Raw genomic sequence first — 22,425 nt, 5'->3', positions numbered from 1 at the left:
TTGAACGCTTTAATGTGGTCATTCGTGACAGATGTATTTTGATTTTCTCTTTTTTTATGATTTCTCGTAACGGCTATTGATACTTGAAAATATCTAAATTTAATCGATGATTGTTATTCAACTTTACATCGAATATCCATTAACGTTATGCAAACACATGTTTGATACGGTTACTAACAACAATCAAGATTTTAATCGTTCAACAGTGATTAAACAGCACGACAATTTTTGATTGCTCGCTTATAATATTAAAAATTTATTTTTTACAGATAAGCGCGGTAATTTTTTTTTAAAAAATGTTTGCCTTTTCGTGCGATTTATAAAAAAAAGTAAAAAAAAACATGTGTTAACTATCTTGTTAAATACAACGGAAAGTTCTGGTAAAGAAACTGTCTAAAAATAGTTTTTTCATAACAAACAATGTATGTTCGTTATTGAATATTTAGCATAGAATATAATGTATTTTTATGACTAAAATAAATATACATATGTACATAATTCTGAGACGATAATTGCACTCGAGACCTACATTGATAAACCCGCAAAGTATCCGCTCATTTATTATTGTCTCGATCAGAGGGTTATTGTAAAAGCTCCGTTGGAGGTCGGAAAAAATATTGCTAAATAAAGCGCAAACACCAAGGAAAATTCAGTCGCGCTCGAAGGGACCGGGCCAATTGCGCATTAATTCGTGCACGCGCGAGCAACGCACCGATATCGTACAGCACGAGGCAGAAAAAAAAGAAGAGGGAGAGAATCGAGAGAAACTCCGGTGAAAGCCAGTTTACATATCAAGGAGATCACCAAGCTCTCTTTCCACACTCTCTTATATTCTATTTTTGATGGAAAAATCTCACTGCACAAGTGGCCTATCTTTGATGTATACACTATACACATACCTATACCTATTTAACTGATAAACTGAAATATTACATGGCTGAGTTTGGCGTCGAAGTCATATTAGTCAGTTATTCACGTGCAAGCGACCCAGCTAGGTAGGCACCTCTTTATACAGACCCGCGAGAGCTAGTCGCTGCCAGAAAAAAAACTTGTATCTATACAAGTGCACGTCTGTATACACACGTGCGGTCCCTATCTTTCTACCCTCGCGCAGAGATAAAAAACTATTTTCAGGCTTTTATAGCTTCGGTCGGCTGAAATTTCGATTAAAACAAAAAAAAAAAAAACGATTCCTTATAAAGAGAGAATGTGTTGCATCATCGCGATTCATCGGCTCGATCGTGTATATGATTATAGAATTCATTCGCTACGAATCAAAGCGCCCTCTGAACGATCGCTCCGCCATACGCGTTAAAAAACGCTTTTTGTTTCTTCATGCACGCGCAATATCGATACGCAAGTATAAGTGTTATATACCGAGCGAAATTCAATAAATTACCCGCGCTTATAACGGGGCTTATTTTTGTATCTCATTTTCCTTGTACGATACGCGAGACGTTTTGGATGGTCATGCGCATGTGTTTACGAGAGCACATTTAACACCGGGGAGAGAGGAGGAGAGCTCTTTATTCTCGGGACGACAAATAAATATGTCGCATATTGCATGCTGCTCCTCCGCTCGTAGACACGCGAGTCTACATAGTAAACACCATTGCACAGTCGTTGATCCGAAATCGCGGAAAAGTACCAGCGAGCGAGCGAGCGAACGAGAGAGACGGATGAGAGCGTGTGAGTGTGCGAAACTCGCGCGCCTGTATACATATATCGCGCATGCACTGCGCACATGTGTTGGACGAAGACGCGCGTTCGACTGCGCAAAATGAAAAAAAAAAAATTAATAAAATATACTCTCGTGAGCAATAATCGTATCCAGTCGAATGAGATATTTTTCTTGCTTGAAAGTTCGAACAAAGGCACACGCACGGGTCGTGAAAAAGTTCGCACGCAACGATGAGAGACGAATCTATTTTTTCGCATACATCTCGCGTTGTACGTATACGCACGAACGCGAGCATCATTACTCAAATACTCGTAGGACGCATTATACGCATCACAATGAGGCATACATATATACAACAACGGGGCAACCCCCAAAGGCTTTGGAGTCGGATCAATGGATTTGTCGGCCCCCGTACTTGCCGATGGATGTGCCACATACGCACTGGTTTTACGTCGTAAAATCATTGCCGAGTCTTTATCTGCTACGTAGCTAAATTACATATTTGGTATCCAATTCTTGGGTCTAGTTTCATCGTAAAAGGGTGAAAAAATTTACAAGATAAGTGCAAGAGGTCCTACCTGCGTTTTTCCTTCATGATGATCAGGATTTTATGATCTTCCTGTGTTGTACAGCTTCAATGTCGTACGAGCTCAGAATCCGCCGCTGAACTGCAACTAACTGATTTTCCGATTATGGGCTTTTCTCGCGCTGTCTCGGGAATGCAGCAGCGGGTTAATATGTATATATTTGTAACACACAAAGTTGCACACTACTGGTTACAAAAGAAACACGGCACACTGTCAAACGATGTTTTTTCCTTCGCTCCTTTTTTTTTTGCCAATCGGAGCCGATGGATGGAACACACGAGAACTCGGAGATAAAGAGACGGAGAGACTAGAGAGAGAGAGCGGCGCGTTGCTCTCCTGCGTCCTCTGTCAGATTATTAAAATATGTCGAGTTTTAGCACAAAAACACAATATTGAACCGTATCTGGTTATTCCCAATAACGGCCGTACGACTCGAGGAAAGAATTAGTCGAATAAATGGAACGGTGTGTGTATATGTATGTGTATATTATATATCTATATATTTCTTTCAGAGCAGTCGAAACGTGTGCAAGAAAGAGATAGCTAGTCACAGTAGTCGTATGTACTAGATAAAACAGCAGGCGCACAGAGAAAAAAAAGAGACCAGAGTCAATCGGGTATTGGACTCGGAGTGGCTATGAACGGCGATATATGTCGAAATGGCCTCTCTTTTGAGTAACACATATGTACTGGGATTTGAGAAGCTCGACGTTACACGCCACAAGCGCCAAGACGCACGAGATCCTCTCGTCGATGTCCCGGACCGTGGCTGCCCCGTCGACGAGGCCTTATGGAGTTCGGACGAGCGACAAAGAGAACAAGAGATCGACTTTGTTCTCTACTCTTTGAGCTCTCGAGGTCTCTCTTTTTTTTTTAAGCCGTCGTGTTACGACGAATCTCCGCACGTCAAAAGTCTCGCTGCACTCAGCTGCTGCTGCTATCCACTGCTAGAGTTGCGTCGAACTGCAACCTCGTGTCGCTGGATCGAATTTGGTTACCAACAAATCAGGCTGGATCGAAAGCACATGCACACAAAGCACAGAACACAGAAAAAAGAGTGTGAACGAGTGACAAAGAAAAAGTTAGAGATAAGGTGGTGGACTACGGGCGATTAGGAGCACCTGACGTATCCGCCGCTGAGAATAGTGTCACTATGCATAACATTCACCAAGCACTGCGTCTGCACTGCTCCGCAGCTCCCTGTATATGCTCGCCTCACGCTCGCTCGCGAACTTCTTGCGTGTATGAGTGTGTTATATACGTGTGTGATCGTCGTTGTGCTGCACAGCGTCGACGAGCGCCGCAGAAGCTCGGAAGCTTGGCCGTATTATACTGAGACCGTCGGATTAGCAACCGGTTTGGCTCTCCGATAAAAGTCGTGCGAAGTACGTGGACGATGCGAACCACGCCAGCACCAGTGCTGCTGTTGCTGCTGCTAGAGCTCGGCAGCCTTATCGTGCGTTATATGTATATTACAATCTCTCGCTCTGGGCCGCCAGAGCGCAATGCGAATCGAGTGGCTATACGTATGCTGTATCGATGCGGCTGTCATTGACAGCGGACGCTCGCAACTCTCTGTGCTATCGCAATGCGTTTGTATTTGGGAATCGCTGGCGTCAGCTCGCTACAGTCGCCTCGAGCTCGCTTGGGCTTACACTAGTCTCTGCCTACCACCGAGCAGGCCTACTGAGTGAGCCTCCACTTTTTCTGCCGCTGCCGCCGATACGACAACGACGGCGACCAGCGCCAGATATAAGCAGTATGCGAGCGATCAGTTGTTTCGCAGCACAGCAGCAACCCATGAGTATAATCTATGATTGTTATTATTATTATTATTATACGAGAGATGGAGTATGTGTCGTATTGCGTCTGCTACTAGGTTGCGACTCCACTCGTCGGCGGTTGCCGCTCACTTTGCCAGCACTTATATTGAATAGAAGAACAGCGAGGCTATACAAAACTAGCGAGATTTGATTCGACCGACCGAGTCGACTCTCTACGTATCGACGCACATGCGCATGGCCAGTACACCACCAGGCACCAGCTGCTTCTATATCTGTATTTGTGTGGACTCTCGTCTGCCCCTCCATGTGTGTGACACTGCGCGATTGTTTATTTGCGATCACTCCTCAGCGAGAAACGAGAATATCGCGCCTGACTGGCCTGTAGGTGGCGTCACGTGCTTGACTCGCTATCTCACGCACACAGCACATAGAGCTCCAACACAAAAAGTCGCGCTCTCGCCTCTCTCGAAACCGCCTTGTGATTTTCCCCCTTAGCGCATCGAGAACGATAACAATATAACGATGCAATTTAAAAGCGTGAAAGTTGCTGTTCGAAGCTGCAACGGCATTAATGAACCCGTGTACGAACTCTGCGATTAGATTATCCGAGTATATACGGGAAAAGCTCGAAGATGCGCAGCAGCAGCAGCAGCTTTTCGGTCACGTGTTTGACGAGCGCAACGCGACCACCATGCGTCGACATCTGGTGGTCCACGGGCTCAAGCTCGATCCGCACGTCGACGGCGACCTACCTACCTTCGTCCTGAGCTTTTTCCATGCTGACTGCTGCGATGCCGCCGCCCACACATGTGTTTGCGGCTCTTCGAGAAAATACCGATTAATATTGCAATCTCAATGTGATCGCTGCGCGACCTACGGGACGAGTTCCGCCAATATATACTTCGAGCACAAATAAAGCTCGCTAATTACATCGATAAAAGTGCACGCATCGCTGCTCGATACGTACGCGCAATTATGGAATTTTTAGTACTTTGGGGATCGCGACTGCTAAAAATAAACTTCGTCGACAGACAGACAAGTGTGCAATAATCTCTCCTCGAGAGATCGGTATCATCCACAGATTTTGTTTTGACGATACGATCGCTCGACATTTTTTTCAATTGCACCTTCTACCTAAGTATTTCGAATTCCTCATAAATACGTCGCAAATAAGACAAATTTTTCATTTTCAAATATTATTTTTCTATAACATTCGGATACAAATGAGGGAAAAGAGAACGATTACGCGGGCTGATCGATAAAATTGCGTACGCCCCGAGTGGCGAGCTTGATAATGGACGCCAAAAATATCGTTTCGTGTTTCAAAATGTGGAAAATTTGTTAATAATGCGGGCGATAAAATTTGTTAATTTTTCATTCATAAGATATATATTACGTCGATTTTTTTTCGTGCTCTTGAACTCGATCTCTCGATCTGTTTTTCTTCCTTTTACAGACGATATGTCAGCTAGTTTTGTTCCTACGTCGGTCGCGCGACGAATTATCGCAGTCTACTCGATTCATGAATAATCATCGAGTCGCTCCTCTATTTTCATTAGATGCACTGACTCACGCGACGCAAATTCAAATGGAAAGCATAAATTTGACCGGCTAAGTGATAAAAATTCGATTGCCATTAGGTATAGAGCTCGAGTTTGCACCGACCGAGTCGACAATAAAAAAATGACTCGAATAAAATTGTAGCATCGAGATTTATCGCAAGCTCTCGGATTGAATGATTGGCACACACACACAATCACACCAGGCACGATCGATTATTACATCCCGGTGATTTAATAAAACATTCGAATATTTAAGCTGTGTCGGTATAACTCAGCGATTGGCTAAAGAAAGTCAGAGCGTCAGCGCACGCAATAAAGAGCATACAGCGGCCAAAAATATTCGCAAATTTCGAAGCGACACACGCTGCGCATAATACGCCACTCGAGGTATATACACAATCCGATGCATGCTCCGAAGCTGGAAAAAGATAGAAAAAGATCCGCAGCGGCTGAATCACGTATACGACTACTGTATACGTATACACGCTGTGTTATGTATACTGCGCGAATAACGCGAATATTCGCGTCGGTGTCTGTGCGTACCGTGTACCACACATAGATCGGCACGTACAGTAGCCGAGCGCACACAGATGCGGTCCGTGTTTGTGTATACATAGGTAGAGAGTACAACACACGTAATGTATGTATGTATCGTAGCGTCCTATGTATAGTGTGTTCTAGCTCGGACGGCGAGGAGTCGTCGTAGTCGTCGTCGTCGACGTCGTCTCGTGCGCCGCCGATGCCAGTCAGGAAGTGCCCGTCGTTCCGTACTGAAGCTCCTCTTCTCTCTCGCTAATAGTACTTTTTGTTCTCCTCTCTCGTTCTCCGTTCGCTCCGTGTCCCTCTTCGGTGTTTTGTCAAGATTTTCTCCGCTCGAGATGGCTATCTGTGAGTATATCGCCAGTGATTAGGATTGTTTTCCTCTCTGTTTTTTTTTCTTCTTTCGACGCTCGTCCGGCCGATCGACGCTTACCGGTATTTATAGATGATTTGCAATTCGTGCCTACACCTCTCTCTCTCTCTCTCTCTCACTCTCGTGTGTGCGTTGCGTAGATGCAGCAGCGAGTCGAACACTCCCTCGTGTGTATATGTATGTGTAGATATGTGCGTGTCGCGTATCTGATATTACACCTCATCGGCATTCGCTGCACTATCGGGTATCTATACACGTCGTCGCGCTCTGTCCATGTTTTTAAAATAATAATAACGCGTGTTATTAAATCTCTGCGCCTACGTTGATAAACAGTGGTGTCGAGGAAAATATTTCCATTGGTATTTAAATATTGACTGCTCTATGCTTGTGTGCGACATTGCGAGCTTAGGCGACACTATCGCGTCTGGATTATCAAAACAATCGAGAATCGATCATTAACGATGGCACCTGTATGTACGACATGTAATACCGAGTCTCGCGACAATGTATAGGGATCGGCCTAGGAATTTTCAGTTACATATTTTTCGTACTTGACTCGATAGACGGCGAGTCTTGGGTCGTAAATATATAGCGTCGCGTCGCGTGCCCTCAACGACAGCTGTAAAATCCCGACACAACCGATGGTTACCTTGTGCTCTAATAATAATAATCTGTTTTACAACTGCATGATTGGCATTGTTAAAACAATTATTATATACACGTGTACGACGTGTGCGTGCGAGCGCACTCTGTACTCGGTTCACGCCATGTTTCGAATCATCATCCTCGCCAAACTGGAGCAAAGCTCGTTCGCACGAAGGTCACCACGGATCGTGTTATTCAGCCGCTTGTTTTTCATTTTTATATTTTACAAAAATTGACGAATGACTCGAGTCGCACTCGCGTATACGTATATATCGCGAAACGCCGAGACTTATCGAAGCAGAAGAAAACTGCCAACGCAGAAGTGTATATACACCGTACGAACCGGTGAACGCTTAACGGGACTTTTTTCCCGGAGGGCCGAGTCTCGTGAATTCACTTGCACGCGTTGCGCTTCAAAAATGCACTCGACGCATCGCGCGAATAATATGTGCGCTACTCGTGTGATATCGTCACCACAGCGCATTATACTCGTAATAGAAAAACGACGTCATAATTCAAAAATACGCGTCCTATATACACTTAGCAGTACGTATCTAAGTCTCGACGGTGTAAGCCGGCAAGTGAGCAAATCGTGAGTCATTTTCGCCCAGTCTAGAAGCGCTATTATGCACTTTCTATTCGTCTTCTAACGCGGGTGTGTACTTGGCCGCTCGATTTCCTGCAGTTCCTTCGAACGTCTCGACGCGTGTATATATTTCAGAGCGTGTCCTGGTTTACGGAAAATCGATCGAGCGGATTAATTCCCAGCGGAAAAATGAATAAACTGCGATTTTCACGACTTTCTGTAAACAAAGCAATCGAGGACGATAGTTTTGCTGGGATTATTTGAGTATTTTTTTCATCTCGAGTTTAACCTAGTTCCGCGTCGGTGCGAGCGCGAGCTTTTACGAGCAAGACAATCGATCCCACCCGTGCCAGAAACTCGAATGTAATCATGCCGCATCGAGCGAGTCGTAATGCGCGCGAGTCTCTTCTGAATTTGAGCGAAATCTCGGGAACTTGAATCTAAGAAATATCGTGCAGCTCCGTACGCACGGCCTACGTATATTATTATTACATCTTAAACACGTGTAAAAATAAACCCTGGAGCTTGGATATACGTATAAACTTTAAGCCGCTCCGAAACGCGAAAGTGGCCCCCGCAACGACGTGGCGCGTATACTCGAGCTGGATCGCGCAAAATTTTAAATTCAAGAATTTGGACGAGCGTTCGTGGTAGCGCACAACTGCTGCTGCATCGGTCGATAAATTTTTCGTGTCGCGATAGTCGACGTCGCGTATGAAAAATCGAAAAAGCCTGTATAAATCCGTGCCGTGAATGCAGCGAGCGAGAAAGAGAGAGAGAGAGAGAGAAAGAAAAAGGATGTTCGGTCTTTCGCGCGCACTTATGTATAATATAGCCAGCGTCCCACAAGTATAAGAGTATCCAATATATCCTGTTACCCAGCGCCCATTTACGTATACGTATGTGCTTTTTTTTTTTAACAACCACCCCTCCTTGCATTTCGATATGCATTATGCACCTTTCGTATCGTTACGCGTTTAGATTTTCGACGCAGGAATAAGTCGTTTTGTTTACATTCGATGTGTCATGTTACTGCGTATTGTCGTTCCGAACGTTTTTGTACATTATGTATAATATCTCTTTCCCGTGGCTGAGAAAATGAAAAAAAGTAGCTCTCGCCTTGCTCTTGTGAAATTAATGATACCGAGAGAGTAGCTCTGTAACAAAAAAACAGCAAAACAACAGCCTCGATGTAAAAATGTATATATTATATATTTTAACAAAAAACTACATGCATTATTGTGCAAAGAATTTCCAAGTAGAGACGCACGCGCCGTCGTTGACTCGTTTTACCCAAGACTCGAACGAGAAGATGAAAAAATAAAGAAAAAAGGAAGAATCTCGCGGACGCCATTCGAATGCACTTAAGTTGCTTTGTTTTTCTTCTAGACACAAGCAGCAGACGCGGCAAGTGCTGCAGTTCACGAAGATCCATATCGCTCTCGTATGTGCCGGGAAAACAATTCTATGTCGGCCTGCGCGAAGATACATATCTAAAAACGCCGCGATGAGTCAGGCGCGCACTCGTTCGATTTTTCGATGATTGATGTACCAAGCAGACGTATACACGAGGCCGATTCGTTTTTTTTCTTCGTCTTCGCTCTTATTCTCCTTTTCGTGCGTTTCCTCTCAAGGCCATCAGTAGCTTTAAAAGCTACACAATACGCGGCAATCATCGCGAAGTATTATAGGCGAGCAGTTTTTTCGTTTGACGCATGTAAGAGCGACGGGGAAAATCGGGTGCGGCCAACGAGCTCGCGCCACCGGCCGGTCCGACGATATTACGTTTAAAATAGCTCATCTTTATCCACATCGCTCGGGCGAATCTCGTGCGTACAAAGGTTGACGCGAGAGGCGCGTGCGAACGATTGCCACGAGTATTATTTTTTATGAACGCGATAATTGCTCTTGAAGTTAACGAGACGTTTTAAAAACTCTATTGATTCAAGATCGTTCAAAATAGAACTCAAACATCGGGATCATCCGCGATTGAAGGCTTCGTCGTTTTATATACCTACGATTTTTTTTCTCCTCCAAGCAAGGCTGTTCACGGGACTTTTTATCGCATAGTTCAAAGTTCGTATAGACGTACGAAATACCTCGAAACGTTTGATACGATCTCGCGTCCGCGAGTACATAAATGCATGGCGCGGAGAGAAAGAGAGATAAAGAAGTGCAATTTATGCGCGAGTATGGATCAATTTAAAAGGAGTAAAAAAACATTGCACGTGTAATGTGTGTGAGTGTGTTTGTGTGTAGTCAATGGTACATAGCATGCGTCGCGTACATTATGTATATAGCTTATAATAACAGAGTTCAGTACTTGTAAAATAGCAATAATGAGGCAGCAAAAATGCCCGGCGTCCTGGATAGATCTTAAGCGGAGCTGTCCAATCCGATGTAGATCGAGGCCGAAAGATATACACACACATATACACATATTACTCAGAGCCAAGTCGTACATATACTTACGACAATAAGACGTCGTTCACAGGGGTTATTCCGAATGTCATCCGCACGAATTTGTGCTTTAACGATTTTCCTCGTGAGAAACGTCGATGAATTTTGTATAATGTATAATATGGCATATTGGCCCCGCGCGAAGGTCAGTAGCCGATCATGCCACCTGTCAAGCCGCTAATCTCGACAAAGAGTGCAAATGTGTGTATGTTATATTCGCGCGCGATAATCAGCAGCGGGCTCGATTTGATACGCATCGTTTTACTGAATTATATACTCGTATTTAAGGCATATAACGAGCTTTCGGAGAGCTCAACAACGACGACGACGACGACGACGACGACGACGTTGACGATGACTTTCCGCGTTCGCGTCGTCGAAGAGAAAAAGAAAGGCGAAAGAGGCAGGATGATATCATGCGCGCGCGCGTGATATATATACGCATCGTTGGCGATTATCGTTGCGCGCCTGGCTCTGCGCCTCGCCGATCAGGTATTTCAGGTTTAACGCTTTTTCCCCGTCGCATATTTCGAATGGGTCGAGAGAGCTGCTGCTGCTGCTGCTACGTAGCTGCACATATCGTCCGCGCACGCATGTATAACCGGCCAAAGTTCGAGAGCAATGCAATGGCTACAAGGCCGCAACGTGCGTATACACATATAAATGCGCGACGAGCTTCTCTCCGCAGAAGCGTATAATGCGCCGTATACGTATAATAATCTCAGCGCAAAGCTCTTCTTCTTCTTCCTCTGTTTCTCTTTTTTTTTTTTTTTGAACAATTATTATCGTTCACGAGGCCGTCGTCGTCGTCGTCGTTGTTGTTTGCCATTCGAAAAGAGAGGAATAAAGGAAGTATACACGTGCTTGAACGATGACGGCTTATTTGTGGCGATTCGTTTTCAGCACTGACAACGGAAGACAAATTGGAATACCAGTTCTACCCTCTGAGCGGTGGACAGATTCAATTTCGCGTCAAAGCACCTCACGACTGTCATGTCGCCCTCACTACTAGTCCAGCCGAGTCCGATCCTATGTGGGAGGTAAACTCGCTCATTAATATATTACAGCTATTTCTCCTTAGCATTCGTTTATTTTTACTCAATGGCGATTGCTTATTGTCCCAAAAAACAGATCTTCATCGGTGGTTGGAAGAACAGCAAATCGGTTATTCGAAAAAACCGGACGAAACCCGACGTCAGCGAAGTCGACACTCCCGATATCTTGTCAGGCGACGAGTTTCGCGGCTTCTGGATAAGGTACTTGAATTATCGTCATTATAATGCATTCGATCGATCGATCGAATTTATAACGGCCTATCATTGAGATCGATAAAAATCGTTGTTGCGCAGATGGAACGCCGGCTACCTGACCGTAGGCAAGGAGAACGAGCCCGAGCCGTTTATGAGCTACGTCGATCCGGACGGCTTCCAACCGACTCACCTGGGCGTTTGCACCGGCTGGGGAACAGGTGGCGAATGGCTCATCGAAGGTAATGTATCACAGTTCGACGCGCTTTAAAATTAAACACTCGGTAAACATCGTATATATACAGCCGATTTACAATATTTGTTTTAACTTCGACAAATGGATGGATCATCACGCTCGTGTGTGCACGAATTTTTTCATTCGTGTAACGGATCGGCAACGTCGACGTAATCAAAAAAACAAATCGCAGAGAGATGCATCGGCGAATCCCGGTACACGGGTATGGGTTGATGAACAAAATCTTATGTGTTTGTTGTGCACCAGTACGCAAAATAATAGGACTTTGTTTTCTCGCACCTCGTCTCTAATTTGTTTTCATTTGTTGTGTTGCGAGTTGTACCTGTTTAGCGTGCTTTCCTTGCATTAATTTTCCAACGCACTTTTTCGACGTCGTATTTTCGCTCGACAAATTTTAAACTTTTCAATGGTACGATTTTTTTTTACGTTTGTGAAATTGTTTTGAATTCCCCCCGAGTTACATACATGTAAATGTTAAACTCAAATGTTGAGATAATGCATTATCTCGCGACACATGTTCACGTGAAGATTAACGCGCGAATACGTACTTTTTCCTCCTTTACTTTCGAACTGATTATATAATTTTTTTTATGTACGAAATTATATACTTTTACTAGCTGTGTCAAAAATCGAGTATTGAAAAAAAAAGAAAGGCAAATATCACCTTTACAAGTGTGTGGACAATTTTGATATGTCTTGTAACTGCTACGAGATATAAGAGTTTCGTTGTTTTATGTATCTAGATCTGAATTTATATAGCACGAGCGCAATTACGATTCATTATTGAAATCAACACTGCATAATCCTTAGTTATACACGTAATAAAAACCTAACAGGCATCTGTGTTTACCAATACAACCAAAAGTGACAGGTTGTAATTTAACGTTGCATAGCGTTTTGGCTAAAATTATTCGTCGCATAGTTTGCACACGTGTACCAACGATGACGCTGCTCTAATCGAAATCAATATTTAATCTTTTTTTTTCTCGTTGACGATTTTAGACTTAAATAGCCTTGTCTCGTCCGGATCCCAATAATCGATGCCAATTTCCAGATAATAATCGACGAAATCATGTAGATTCGTCACTTTCTATGTCTCAACTGTGGTGTTGGTCGTGCACATGTTCCTAGTCTTTAAACATACAGTATCGCGTAATCTACTGCAATTATTTATTTTTTCACCTTCGGTCTCTATTGGCAGAGAAAATTACAGACGAGAAGCAAATGCACAAAAAAAACCGTTACTCTTGTTTCAGCGATATCAAATTCGCAGCAAACAGCATCGTAAACGCGTCGAGTAAATTTTTAAGATGCAATTACTGTTTATAAATGCAAGAATGTATATTATGAAAAAAGTATACTTTTCTGAAAATACCTATGATTCGATTGGTATTTTCAGCGAGCGAGCTTAAGATCTCGAAGCTTTTTTCAAGTGTAGCTCGTATACAAGCACGAGTTCGGGCAATTTCCGCTTGCAAGTCCTTCCGCAATTTCTTTGTTACCAAGCTACAGTACAGCAGTTGGCCGCTTTTATGGCCGTAGAGAAAAAGTGCACGTAAAGCGCTAAGAGCTCGTTTCCGCTTCTAGTCCATGTGTGTTTTATTAAATAGTCATTTTGAAATCGTCATTTCTGAACGCTACACGATGTCGATTTATGTATAATAACAATAACTTATGTGTGCGTGCAACTCTGGTTTATTAACAACACCGATCATTCCGGACACGTTTTGATTCTCGTCAGCTGCTCCAAACAATAATTAATCGAAACTCGTGTCGTCTCTTCCAGATCCGAACTCTGCTGCGGATCCAGCGCCATCGGCCCCGGCTGACTATCAGGTCGGCAACGCCGCCACCGGCACCTGTTGGTGCGACGCACAAGCCGGAGCCATACCGGATAACGCGGTGTTGGCCGGTCAGGACGGCGACGAGGCTCTCTACGTCGGTCGGGCCGAGCACGAGGGTGCCCTCATCCCCGGCAAGGTCGTGCCCGGACACGGAGTCTGCTACGTCGCTTGGGGCGGCGAGGAGCACGCCAAAACCGAATATCAGGTTGGCGCATGATAAATCATTTCTCTTTTTTTACTTTCATAATTACGATGAACTTCCGTTGGTAATTGTAATGGGTGATTGCAGGTTTTGTGCAACTGCTCGGGAATCTGGGTACCAGCGAGCGCCGACAACATTCCCCCGAACGCCGTGCCCTGCGGCCACACCGAGGAAGGCGAGCCGCTCTTCAGCGGACGCGTCAATCACGAGGGCACCCTGACCCCCGGCAAGGTCCAGCCGTCCCACGGCGTGCTCTACATACCGTTCGGCGGCCAGGAGGTCTCCTTCCAGGAGTTCGAGATCCTGACTAGCTAAATTGTCTCCGAGCAAAAATATCCCCACATGCGCGATTCGTAATCTCGGATTATATTATGCAGAATGCAGCTTTATAATCGAACCACATGCACACGCGCGCCCGCCGCATTATATATTTGTAGTCGATTTCGTTTATTACACTTTTTTATATGTAAGTAATTGAAGTATCGATCGTTTTGAAAATTGCATTTCGATGTCAATGAAAATAAGTGATAAGTACTATGGATTGTACTCGTTAGTTTTTTCTCTTTATGTGATCTGTTAATTCTCAAATATTTCAGAATCTCAAAGTGTTGCTATTTAATGTAATAAGGTCTGATTTTGAAGCAAAAGTATGAAGAAAATTGTATACATTACATTATGTAACAGAAAGTATTTAGTTTTAAGAGTCTTGCAATGACTGTAAATGCACAAAGCTTTGTATTAAAATATGTACCCAATCAAATGATGCTCTTTCAGCTTCAAAATAAAAAAATATAATCTTCCAAATTGCTCCTTGTTTTTTTTCATTTGATATATTTGATACCATACATGTTTTGTAGACAAAGAAAGGTATTAAAAACAAAATGAGACTATTTTTTATAAAAACTGAGTCGTGTATTGACCATTAAAAAAATCGGTTATAATGTTAGAATTCAAAATCAATTAGTGCAAATTAGTGAGTACAATAAAAAAATACTTTGGTTCATCTTAAGATTCTACAAGTTAATTAATTTTTTCACAGATTACGTATTTTTGTAACTGACGATTGTCTGCATTTTATGTAAGGATGTAGAAAATGTTCGAAGCTGTACCTCTTGACTGTTGGCTATGAAAACTGGACTTGTCTCGTCCCATTCATTTGGAATATCACAGTCAGATTTTGTGTAAGTCAATATATCAAACGAACATAAACAGTCTAAAAGTGGTAAGAAACTTACGGTTGCTGCAATTAAATAAGTAGGCATTAGCAAAAGCAAGTGTATAAATCATTGCATATTAAATCAATTATAAGGCATTTTACCTGTAATTTGTCGTATAACTTCTCTGATTTCTTTTTGAATTGTTTTTAAATCTTTTTTTCCTACTTCTGGCATTATCTCGTTTTTAATAATTGTTTTGGCATCAATTTCACCATTCTCATAATCTACTTTGAAGTCCCACTTTTCTAAAACTTCTTTAGTTTTAACTTGAGATATGACCAGGGAAACTCTTTCCACTTTTCTTTGCAAAAGCCACTCTTCAATTTGACCCAGAACTACCTTGAAAAATTCAACGATTTTCGGATCCACGGACATAAGAATACACAAACCAAAGTGGTCCTTTGTCTCAAAAGTCTCAGGAGGATAAATTCCTCTTTGATACAAAATATTGTTGATGCCATACACTGATAAATAATAACAATTAGTTAGTTTTCAGTAAAAATAACGTATAGTTTTCAAAATCCAGACTTACGAAGATATTCCTTGACCAGTTCTGCTGATCCTTTCAGAGTAATACATTGTGTTTTTTGTTGAGTTTCCGACATGATTAAAAATTAAAATATTAACAAGAAGACAGTTAAAATTATTAGCCTACTTATACAATTCAACAGTTTTCGCACAGTCCACCGGTATTCGCAAATTCAACAAGGTTATGTATATTAATGCTATTCGTTATCCCTGAATTTGAAATTTACCAATAGCCTTGCAATTTTGGCAGCTGATTTTGAGGATAATCTACTGGATTGGCTAGCAGTAGAATTGGCATTGGCCAATTGGCGACGAATCTTTTTAAGCTTCGTTCACAATTACGCGACATTCTAAATTCATATGAACTTCACAGTTGATACTTTTGCAAAATAATTGCATGAACTTTTTAATATTTTTAAATTTGAAAGTTTGAAGAATTGAAGGATTTTAATATAGTCATGAAAATCAAATAGAAATGTAAAATCAATGATGGGGATGAGTTTATTTTGACAATAGAAATGAAAGTTCCAGCTTTCACTTCTGAGCCAATAAAACATTTATGAAAAAAGTGCTCACATAAATATGAATGATTTCTTTATCATTAAAAAACTAATATTGTTAAATGTTCATTTTTTAAGTGTTAGATTTAATGAATTTCAAAATTATTTGAAATATTAATACTGAAGTATTTTTATTTTAAAAATATTTTTTTTAACAAATAGTTGGAAACTTTATCTTAAATATAATTCATTTATACACTTTTCTCATTTTTCTTTACGCTGTTTACTCAAACTATCAATCATTTTTGCTACCACAGCCTCAACTAATTCTGGAATGACAACTCCATTTATATCTATGAAATTTGCAACAGATCTAGTGACCGATGTCTCATTGGTAATTCCAGTTGCATCGTCTTTAACTGACAGTTCTAAAGTGTATTTGTCATCATATTTTTTTAAATATGAGCTTGCTTCCCAAACCAAATCTGGATCAAACCCTGTAGGATCCCTGTAAAATATTTAAACCATTATGAGAATCAGTTAACATATAATGAGCAACTGTAGGTATTACTGTAATGAAAATGTTCAAACCTTTGAATAGCAACAACAAAAATGCCTTTCTCTTTATGCGTGGTATAAAGAGTCAATATTCCCATGAGAATAAAGTAAAGGGTGACACATACAACCAACACTGGCTTTGATTGAGGGAAAGGATGGAAATAGTCCCAAACTAAAGCTATAGCAGCAACCAAAACTGCAACTCCACATAGAGCTAATCTGCCATCGAGGAGAGCGAAATTTTCCGTATAATTGTATTTTTTGGTCAAGATGTTTTTAACAACATCATCTAGGGCAATTTTAACAGCTGATCCGTCCCATTTATTGACTTTGATTATCTGTAAGATAAAATTTTATCAAATTTTTCTATTGAAACTGATCTTGAAATAAAGTATAATTTCTTTTCGTCATTTTATCATCTGGAGCACTTTAGAAAGCAAAGCACTCACGCAGGTAACAAAGTTTCATTTAATTCTCTCAATATTTTTCAAAAGCTAACTACATTCGATTATTCACTGTGCATTATAATATTTGGCTGTGCAGCGTCGTTGCATTGTTTGTACTCACCGCCGGATCATTACTATCTTTTTGCTCTTTTTTCGATGACATATTGTGCTGTTGAATACTTAGCGATTAATATTAAACTGATAACAATAAGAACAGGTTAAGTTCGCTCGACATATAGCTGTTGTGTTTTCGTGGCCGGCGCAAATTGGTCGTCAGAAAACGCGCCCATATATTGCTCATTGACGGTCTCATGCTCGTTCGCAAAATCTAGTCTAAACTTCCTCCCCCTCTCTTCAATCTCCAAAGGTTCAAATTTGCATAGCTCATTTGCCTCATTGTAAAATATGAATATGCCACGCACTGACTTGAAAAATAACTTTGACTAACATGCATCTTGAAATTGAGCAAAGAATTTGTTTTTAATTTAGAATTTGACATCATTGCTGACAGTAATTAAATATCATCGAACTTTGTCCAAAAGATGTGATGCAATGCAGACGTGTTTATTGCGTCGACGCGCCCATGTTATCAATTCGATCGCTAACAAACAATCAAATAAACAAAGTCGCAGCAAAACATCATCTCGACGTAAGCAACAAATAAAAATTGAAATCAAGGGACAATCGTATCTGTAACGATGCAGTGCAGCCACTAGAAGCGATCGTTGATTTTTTGCAATTGTCAATTGCCATTTGCCAGCAAGTTAGCTCGATTATGCAAACTCGGCAGGTTGGTAACGCCTACATATAGGCTCCAAAAAATTTTCCAGATAATTCACGTTCATAGCTATCGTGTTGGTGCAGTCAGAGTGTATACGTGCGACTCGCGTCAAGTCGGTGTGTGAGTGCGTCTGCTTGTTGCTTGCTCGTGCACGAGAGGCGAAGATATAGACGACGATATAGACGAAAGGCGAGCAACACTGCGAAGAAGTAGGCCCGCAAGAATCGCGATAGCAGACGCTCGTTGTTGTGCAGTGCCTGAACGATAGCACATTCGCGAGCCTCGAAATTACTCTCGTATCGTGGACGCCTACGTATTAGCAGTCACGATCTCGAGATCTCGCGATCTTCGACGCAGTCTACATACCGATCGGTCGTCACACGCACCCACGGATTCGCTGCAGTCTCGCGAAAAGATCATGACTACCTGGAACATCAAGTTCGGCAACGGCATCAAGGACGAGGTGGACGGCACACTCGAGTTGAGCTACGCCGCGGACGACTCGACGGGCTTCGATCACTTGCCGAGCTTCGTCGAGTTCTACGGGCACGATAATAGCGCCGATCGGCGTCGTAATGGAGCAGCATCGGTGGCGACGACGACGGCGCGCCTCCACCGCGACGACGACAACAACGAGGACGACGATTATTGCGACGATGCGACGGCCGCCTCGTTCGCCGCGAGCTTGCAAGGCGCTGACGACGACGACGACAACAACATGAATACCGGGTAAGCACGAGCGTGCGTTCTTCTCGCAGCTACATAGCCACTGATACATCGTTTTGGTATTTATTCGCGTCTTCTCGCGGTGCTATACTTAGGTGTTAAGTAAAACGGCGTCGCAGGGGAGCGATCGTCATAATATTCGCTTTTTCACGTATATAACGCGTAGGTGGAGCAATAGATGAGCCAGAGAACGCGTGCGATGAGTGAGAGAAAGAAAGAGAGAGAGAGAGAGGCCGTCGTGTTTATTTCCGTAGCCTCTATCGCATATACATATTTTCTGCACGATCTTAGGCCTCGCGCTGATATAATATAACTCACTCTCACTCTTTTACTCAATCGAAAGTTTTCGCGAAATTTTCTGCTCCACTCGTTTGAGCTTTTTCTAATTTCAAATTTTCGCCTACGTGCATAGTCAAAAGTGCGTTAGAACGAGCAACAAATTCTTTATCTATACTGCAATATTTCATACAAGTATTCTAAACATCATTTGTTCTTTTAGATATATTCATCACACTATTAGTCAAGACCAAATATACATGAGGATACATCCTGGTAATAATGACAACATGCCTGAGGATCCATCCCATGCTGTCATCACAATTGAAACCACAGATCCAAATACCAATCAAAAACATATTAGCAGATATACTTGTGCCTATGATGGATGTACAAGAACATATAGCACAGTGGGAAATTTGAGAACACATATGAAAACCCATAAAGGTATGACTTTTAAACAATTTTACAACCAGAGTTATACTAAATAATGATCTTAAAATTATATTTTTGTGCTTACAAAGGATTAAAAGTTTGGTGAGTGGACTGAAATATTTCATAGTTCACTTACACCTTACTGTAAAAACAATAAAGCAATTCTCTATTTTAATTATTTAAGTAACATACTTTATAAGTCCAATATTTTGTTCCTTATTTTCAGGTGAATATCGATTCAAATGTTCTGATCCAAGCTGTGGCAAGGCATTTTTAACTTCATACAGTCTCAAAATACATATTAGAGTACATACAAAACTTCGACCTTTTGAATGTAATGTTAGTGGTTGTGTCAAAGCATTTAACACTCTCTATAGACTGAAGGCTCATCAAAGACTTCATAGTGGTAATACTTTTAACTGCGAAGAAATCAATTGCTTAAAATTTTTCACAACATTAAGTGATCTCAAGAAGCATGTCAGAACTCATACACAAGAAAGACCTTACAAGTAGGTTTAGCATTGTGCAAACTTTTTACATATATTCAAATTTAGTTAGCAATACGTAGATGCATGTTTAAGTAATTGTACTTAAAATTTAAAAATTATAATGAACAAGGCAAATACTTTTATTGAAAGATAATTTGATTTGAACATTGAAGTAAAACAGTCATGATAAAATATGACATTTGGTAATGAGATTACAAAATGCCACACAATGAAAACAATTTCAACAAAAGTTTGCGTTGTCTGAACACACTTTAATAATATTTCATAAAACTATCTTTGTATTTAATACTATCTTGGTCGAATTTTCTATTTTAAGGTGTCAAGAAAATGGTTGTGGAAAATCTTTCACAGCTTCACACCACTTGAAAACACACAAACGCACACACACTGGGGAACGGCCTTATTTATGTATGTTTAATAATTGCAATCGATGTTTTACTACACCTCACAGTTTAAAAAATCACATGAAAACGCACGAGAAACTATCACAATCAGACAGCAACGTATGTATAATTTTATAATTTACTGTAATGAATATAAATAAGTTACTAAATTTTTGTAACTTGTAAGCAAAGAATAATTTATTTTTTATTTTGTTTTTAGACTGAAGATAAAAAGACTGCAAATGTAAACCAAAATATGAATACATCTGAAAGTACGGATATATCTAAAAAGATGGATAAAATGAATATAATTGGTCAACAGTCAAATGAGGCACCTGTGACACTAGTTTTTTATTCACCAATGGAACCATGTGAACAAAACTCGAATATTCACGCATCAGAAAACTTTACGGGCATTCAAACACAAAGTATTCTTAGTAATGAACATGACAATTCGTTGATGGACATTTCACGTCGTCAAGAAACCACTGATCCTAATAATTTATTTGACAATTTAAATGATAAACTCATGAACAATAGTAATGATAGCCAAACGATAATTGATAATTTCAGTGAAAGTGATATTAATGAGCAATTAAAATTATTCAATGAACTCCAAGATCAAGCAATTGGATCAAATGTAGTGGATAAAATCGAGGAAAATAACATAATGCTTTCGTCGCAGAGTCTCCTGCTTGATAATAGTATAAAAGATACTTCATCAACACTATCTGAAGCTAATCTTTTATCACTGCAAGATTTAAAGAAACAAAGTGAAGAAATTAAAAAGATTGAGTCATATTTAGAAAATGATACATCGTTTTATAATGCTATGTGCAATCAAATACAAAATAGTTTGAATTCCTCAAACACTAATCAATTTACAGTTAATGATCTTGATCAGTACACTTTCGGGAATAATGATACTTTCAAAGAAACCATTGAAATACCAGACATTTCAGTACCTTTGAATAGTAATCTTATTAATAGTAATGAATCCCATGCCCTGGAATTAGCTATAGCAACTGAAGAAGAACGTCAATTGCCGTGGATCGATGCTAACGCTGTTGCCAATCAACTGCCTGACAAAATCTTAACGCCCACAGAATTACCGATCATACAAACTCATTCTACTTGGTCTGAAACTAATGCACTTCCTACAGCAGTTCATTCACTTGTCAATTTACTGGGACCAGAACCTTATCCATTACAAATGACAGATTTACAGCAAAAAACCTCAATCAAAACAGCCAATATGATAGAATTAGAACAAGTCACAAATATTAATCCTCAAATTGTTATGGATTCTCCTGGGCTTTTAAACAAAATGAATCAAATAAATAATATAATGAATACGAAAAATGTTACAAGTATTAATCCTCAAATAATGATGGATTCTTCTAAATATATGAACAAAATTAGTTCAACCAACAATATGAATAAAGTTGAAAGTCCTAGAAACATGCTGCAAGAAATTACAGCTGATGCTGGAATTTGCAAGTGTTCAAATTGTAAATGTGATAGTGATGACAACAATTGCACAAATTGTTCTCATCCAGAAAAGCCAAATCAAGACATGCAGGAATCAAAAACATGTTTTCCATCTCAAGTTAATTTAGCTGATTTAGTTTCAACTTTTAAACAAAAATGTTGTTGCGATAATAAAAAAAGTTGCAGTTCATGCTGTGTTGTTATATGTATAAAAAATTTACAAGAATTTCAACAAGTGTTGAATACTTGTTGCAAAAGTGCTAACAATTCTGGGTGTTGTGCAAATAATTCTGAAATAAGAATTTAAAGTCTTAGAGCAACAAAATATCATTTTGTTACTTATTTTTAAGTAGTTATATTGTACTTATTGACATTTTGTTATATTAATTGTTATTTTATGCTTATTGTAATATTATTTTTAATTCATAAATTGAATTAAGCAATTCAATTTATTTTTTATCGCTTTTGTAAATTTATCTATAACTGTTACAAAAACAATATTGTTAGAAACTGTTCATTTTTATTTGTTTCTTTGTTGATTAGAGTAATTTATTTAACACATTTAAGTATTAAATATTGACTGTTAACAGTTTATTCTTAATATTTTAGACAAACTCTATTGGTGAGAAGCGTTATTAAAAATTTAAGATGTATGTGTTTCATTTTTGCTGATCTAAACTTTCACTCGTTACCATGTAGTTCATAAATAATTTAAAAGTTCATCAACATTCATAAATCAGTGTAATCTTAATGATTTATGTAAAAAATAATTATACATAGATCTTTTAATGTGTTTAATTAATAAGTT

At 40.3% G+C, this 22,425-nt stretch overlaps 5 protein-coding genes across 7 annotated transcripts in view; 2 read left to right on the top strand and 3 right to left on the bottom strand.

Annotated features, from left to right (window-relative positions):
* LOC106656220 (protein similar-like) overlaps positions 1–3,419 on the bottom strand; it is a 32,066-nt gene extending 28,647 nt beyond the window's left edge. Inside the window, exon 1 of the mRNA XM_023463449.1 lies at positions 2,260–3,419. Within this exon, the coding sequence (XP_023319217.1) occupies positions 2,260–2,276 (17 nt within the window). The 5' untranslated portion in view covers positions 2,277–3,419. The remainder of the gene's footprint in view (positions 1–2,259) is intronic.
* Positions 3,420–6,251: 2,832 nt separating this feature from the next.
* Positions 6,252–14,573, top strand: LOC106656314 (C3 and PZP-like alpha-2-macroglobulin domain-containing protein 8). Of its 2 annotated transcripts, XM_014377222.2 has the most exons (7): positions 6,252–6,502; positions 11,122–11,258; positions 11,350–11,474; positions 11,568–11,707; positions 11,894–11,923; positions 13,508–13,770; positions 13,855–14,573. In XM_014377222.2, exons 1-7 carry the CDS (start codon positions 6,493–6,495, stop codon positions 14,080–14,082), a joined length of 933 nt encoding a protein of 310 aa, XP_014232708.1. In that variant the 5' UTR covers positions 6,252–6,492; the 3' UTR covers positions 14,083–14,573. The 2 variants fall into 2 exon arrangements, with proteins under 2 accessions (XP_014232708.1, XP_014232709.1); XM_014377223.2 differs by lacking the exon at positions 11,894–11,923 and having other exon boundaries at positions 6,256–6,502.
* An 82-nt stretch (positions 14,574–14,655) lies between these two features.
* On the bottom strand, positions 14,656–15,772 carry LOC106656315 (mitotic spindle assembly checkpoint protein MAD2A-like). Its single transcript, XM_014377224.2, has 3 exons — positions 15,517–15,772; positions 15,086–15,448; positions 14,656–15,007 (listed from the first exon to the last, which is right to left on the bottom strand). The coding sequence occupies exons 1-3, from the start codon at positions 15,587–15,589 to the stop codon at positions 14,808–14,810; spliced, it is 636 nt and encodes a 211-aa protein (XP_014232710.1). The 5' UTR covers positions 15,590–15,772; the 3' UTR covers positions 14,656–14,807.
* Positions 15,773–16,220: 448 nt separating this feature from the next.
* LOC106656032 (probable signal peptidase complex subunit 2) lies at positions 16,221–17,284 on the bottom strand. Its single transcript, XM_014376654.2, has 3 exons — positions 17,138–17,284; positions 16,604–16,908; positions 16,221–16,520 (listed from the first exon to the last, which is right to left on the bottom strand). Exons 1-3 carry the CDS (start codon positions 17,177–17,179, stop codon positions 16,277–16,279), a joined length of 591 nt encoding a protein of 196 aa, XP_014232140.1. The 5' UTR covers positions 17,180–17,284; the 3' UTR covers positions 16,221–16,276.
* Positions 17,285–17,883: 599 nt separating this feature from the next.
* LOC106656031 (zinc finger and BTB domain-containing protein 24) lies at positions 17,884–22,000 on the top strand. Of its 2 annotated transcripts, none has more exons than XM_023463437.1 (5): positions 17,884–18,526; positions 19,023–19,246; positions 19,461–19,743; positions 20,060–20,246; positions 20,347–22,000. In XM_023463437.1, the coding sequence occupies exons 1-5, from the start codon at positions 18,216–18,218 to the stop codon at positions 21,922–21,924; spliced, it is 2,583 nt and encodes an 860-aa protein (XP_023319205.1). In that variant the 5' UTR covers positions 17,884–18,215; the 3' UTR covers positions 21,925–22,000. The 2 variants fall into 2 exon arrangements, with proteins under 2 accessions (XP_023319205.1, XP_014232139.1); XM_014376653.2 differs by lacking the exon at positions 17,884–18,526 and adding an exon at positions 18,813–18,941 and having other exon boundaries at positions 20,347–21,999.
* The last annotated feature ends 425 nt before the right edge of the window (positions 22,001–22,425 follow it).

The sequence above is a fragment of the Trichogramma pretiosum genome, unplaced genomic scaffold (assembly GCF_000599845.2).
Source record: "Trichogramma pretiosum strain Unisexual culture from Peru unplaced genomic scaffold, Tpre_2.0 scaffold72, whole genome shotgun sequence".
In the NCBI taxonomy this organism is placed as follows: domain Eukaryota; kingdom Metazoa; phylum Arthropoda; class Insecta; order Hymenoptera; family Trichogrammatidae; genus Trichogramma; species Trichogramma pretiosum.
The sequence above is the reverse complement of the archived record's forward strand: the minus strand, read 5'-3'. Positions and strand labels throughout refer to the sequence as shown.

Bases quoted from the DNA above. Each gene is read 5' to 3' on its own strand.
- LOC106656314 (XM_014377222.2), top strand. The intron at 11,259-11,349 runs GTAAACTCGCTC...CCCAAAAAACAG, and splicing joins AGTCCGATCCTATGTGGGAG to ATCTTCATCGGTGGTTGGAA. The intron at 11,924-13,507 runs GTATGGGTTGAT...CGTCTCTTCCAG, and splicing joins CGGCGAATCCCGGTACACGG to ATCCGAACTCTGCTGCGGAT.
- LOC106656315 (XM_014377224.2), bottom strand. From the start codon at position 15,589: ATGTCGGAAACTCAACAAAAAACACAATGTATTACTCTGAAAGGATCA. The intron at 15,449-15,516 runs GTAAGTCTGGAT...ATTATTTATCAG, and splicing joins ACTGGTCAAGGAATATCTTC to TGTATGGCATCAACAATATT. The intron at 15,008-15,085 runs GTAAAATGCCTT...ATTTAATTGCAG, and splicing joins AGTTATACGACAAATTACAG to CAACCGTAAGTTTCTTACCA.
- LOC106656032 (XM_014376654.2), bottom strand. From the start codon at position 17,179: ATGTCATCGAAAAAAGAGCAAAAAGATAGTAATGATCCGGCG. The intron at 16,909-17,137 runs GTGAGTACAAAC...TTTATCTTACAG, and splicing joins AAGATAGTAATGATCCGGCG to ATAATCAAAGTCAATAAATG. The intron at 16,521-16,603 runs GTTTGAACATTT...AATATTTTACAG, and splicing joins TTTGTTGTTGCTATTCAAAG to GGATCCTACAGGGTTTGATC.
- LOC106656031 (XM_023463437.1), top strand. From the start codon at position 18,216: ATGACTACCTGGAACATCAAGTTCGGCAACGGCATCAAGGACGAGGTG. The intron at 19,744-20,059 runs GTAGGTTTAGCA...TTCTATTTTAAG, and splicing joins ACACAAGAAAGACCTTACAA to GTGTCAAGAAAATGGTTGTG. The intron at 20,247-20,346 runs GTATGTATAATT...TTTTGTTTTTAG, and splicing joins TATCACAATCAGACAGCAAC to ACTGAAGATAAAAAGACTGC.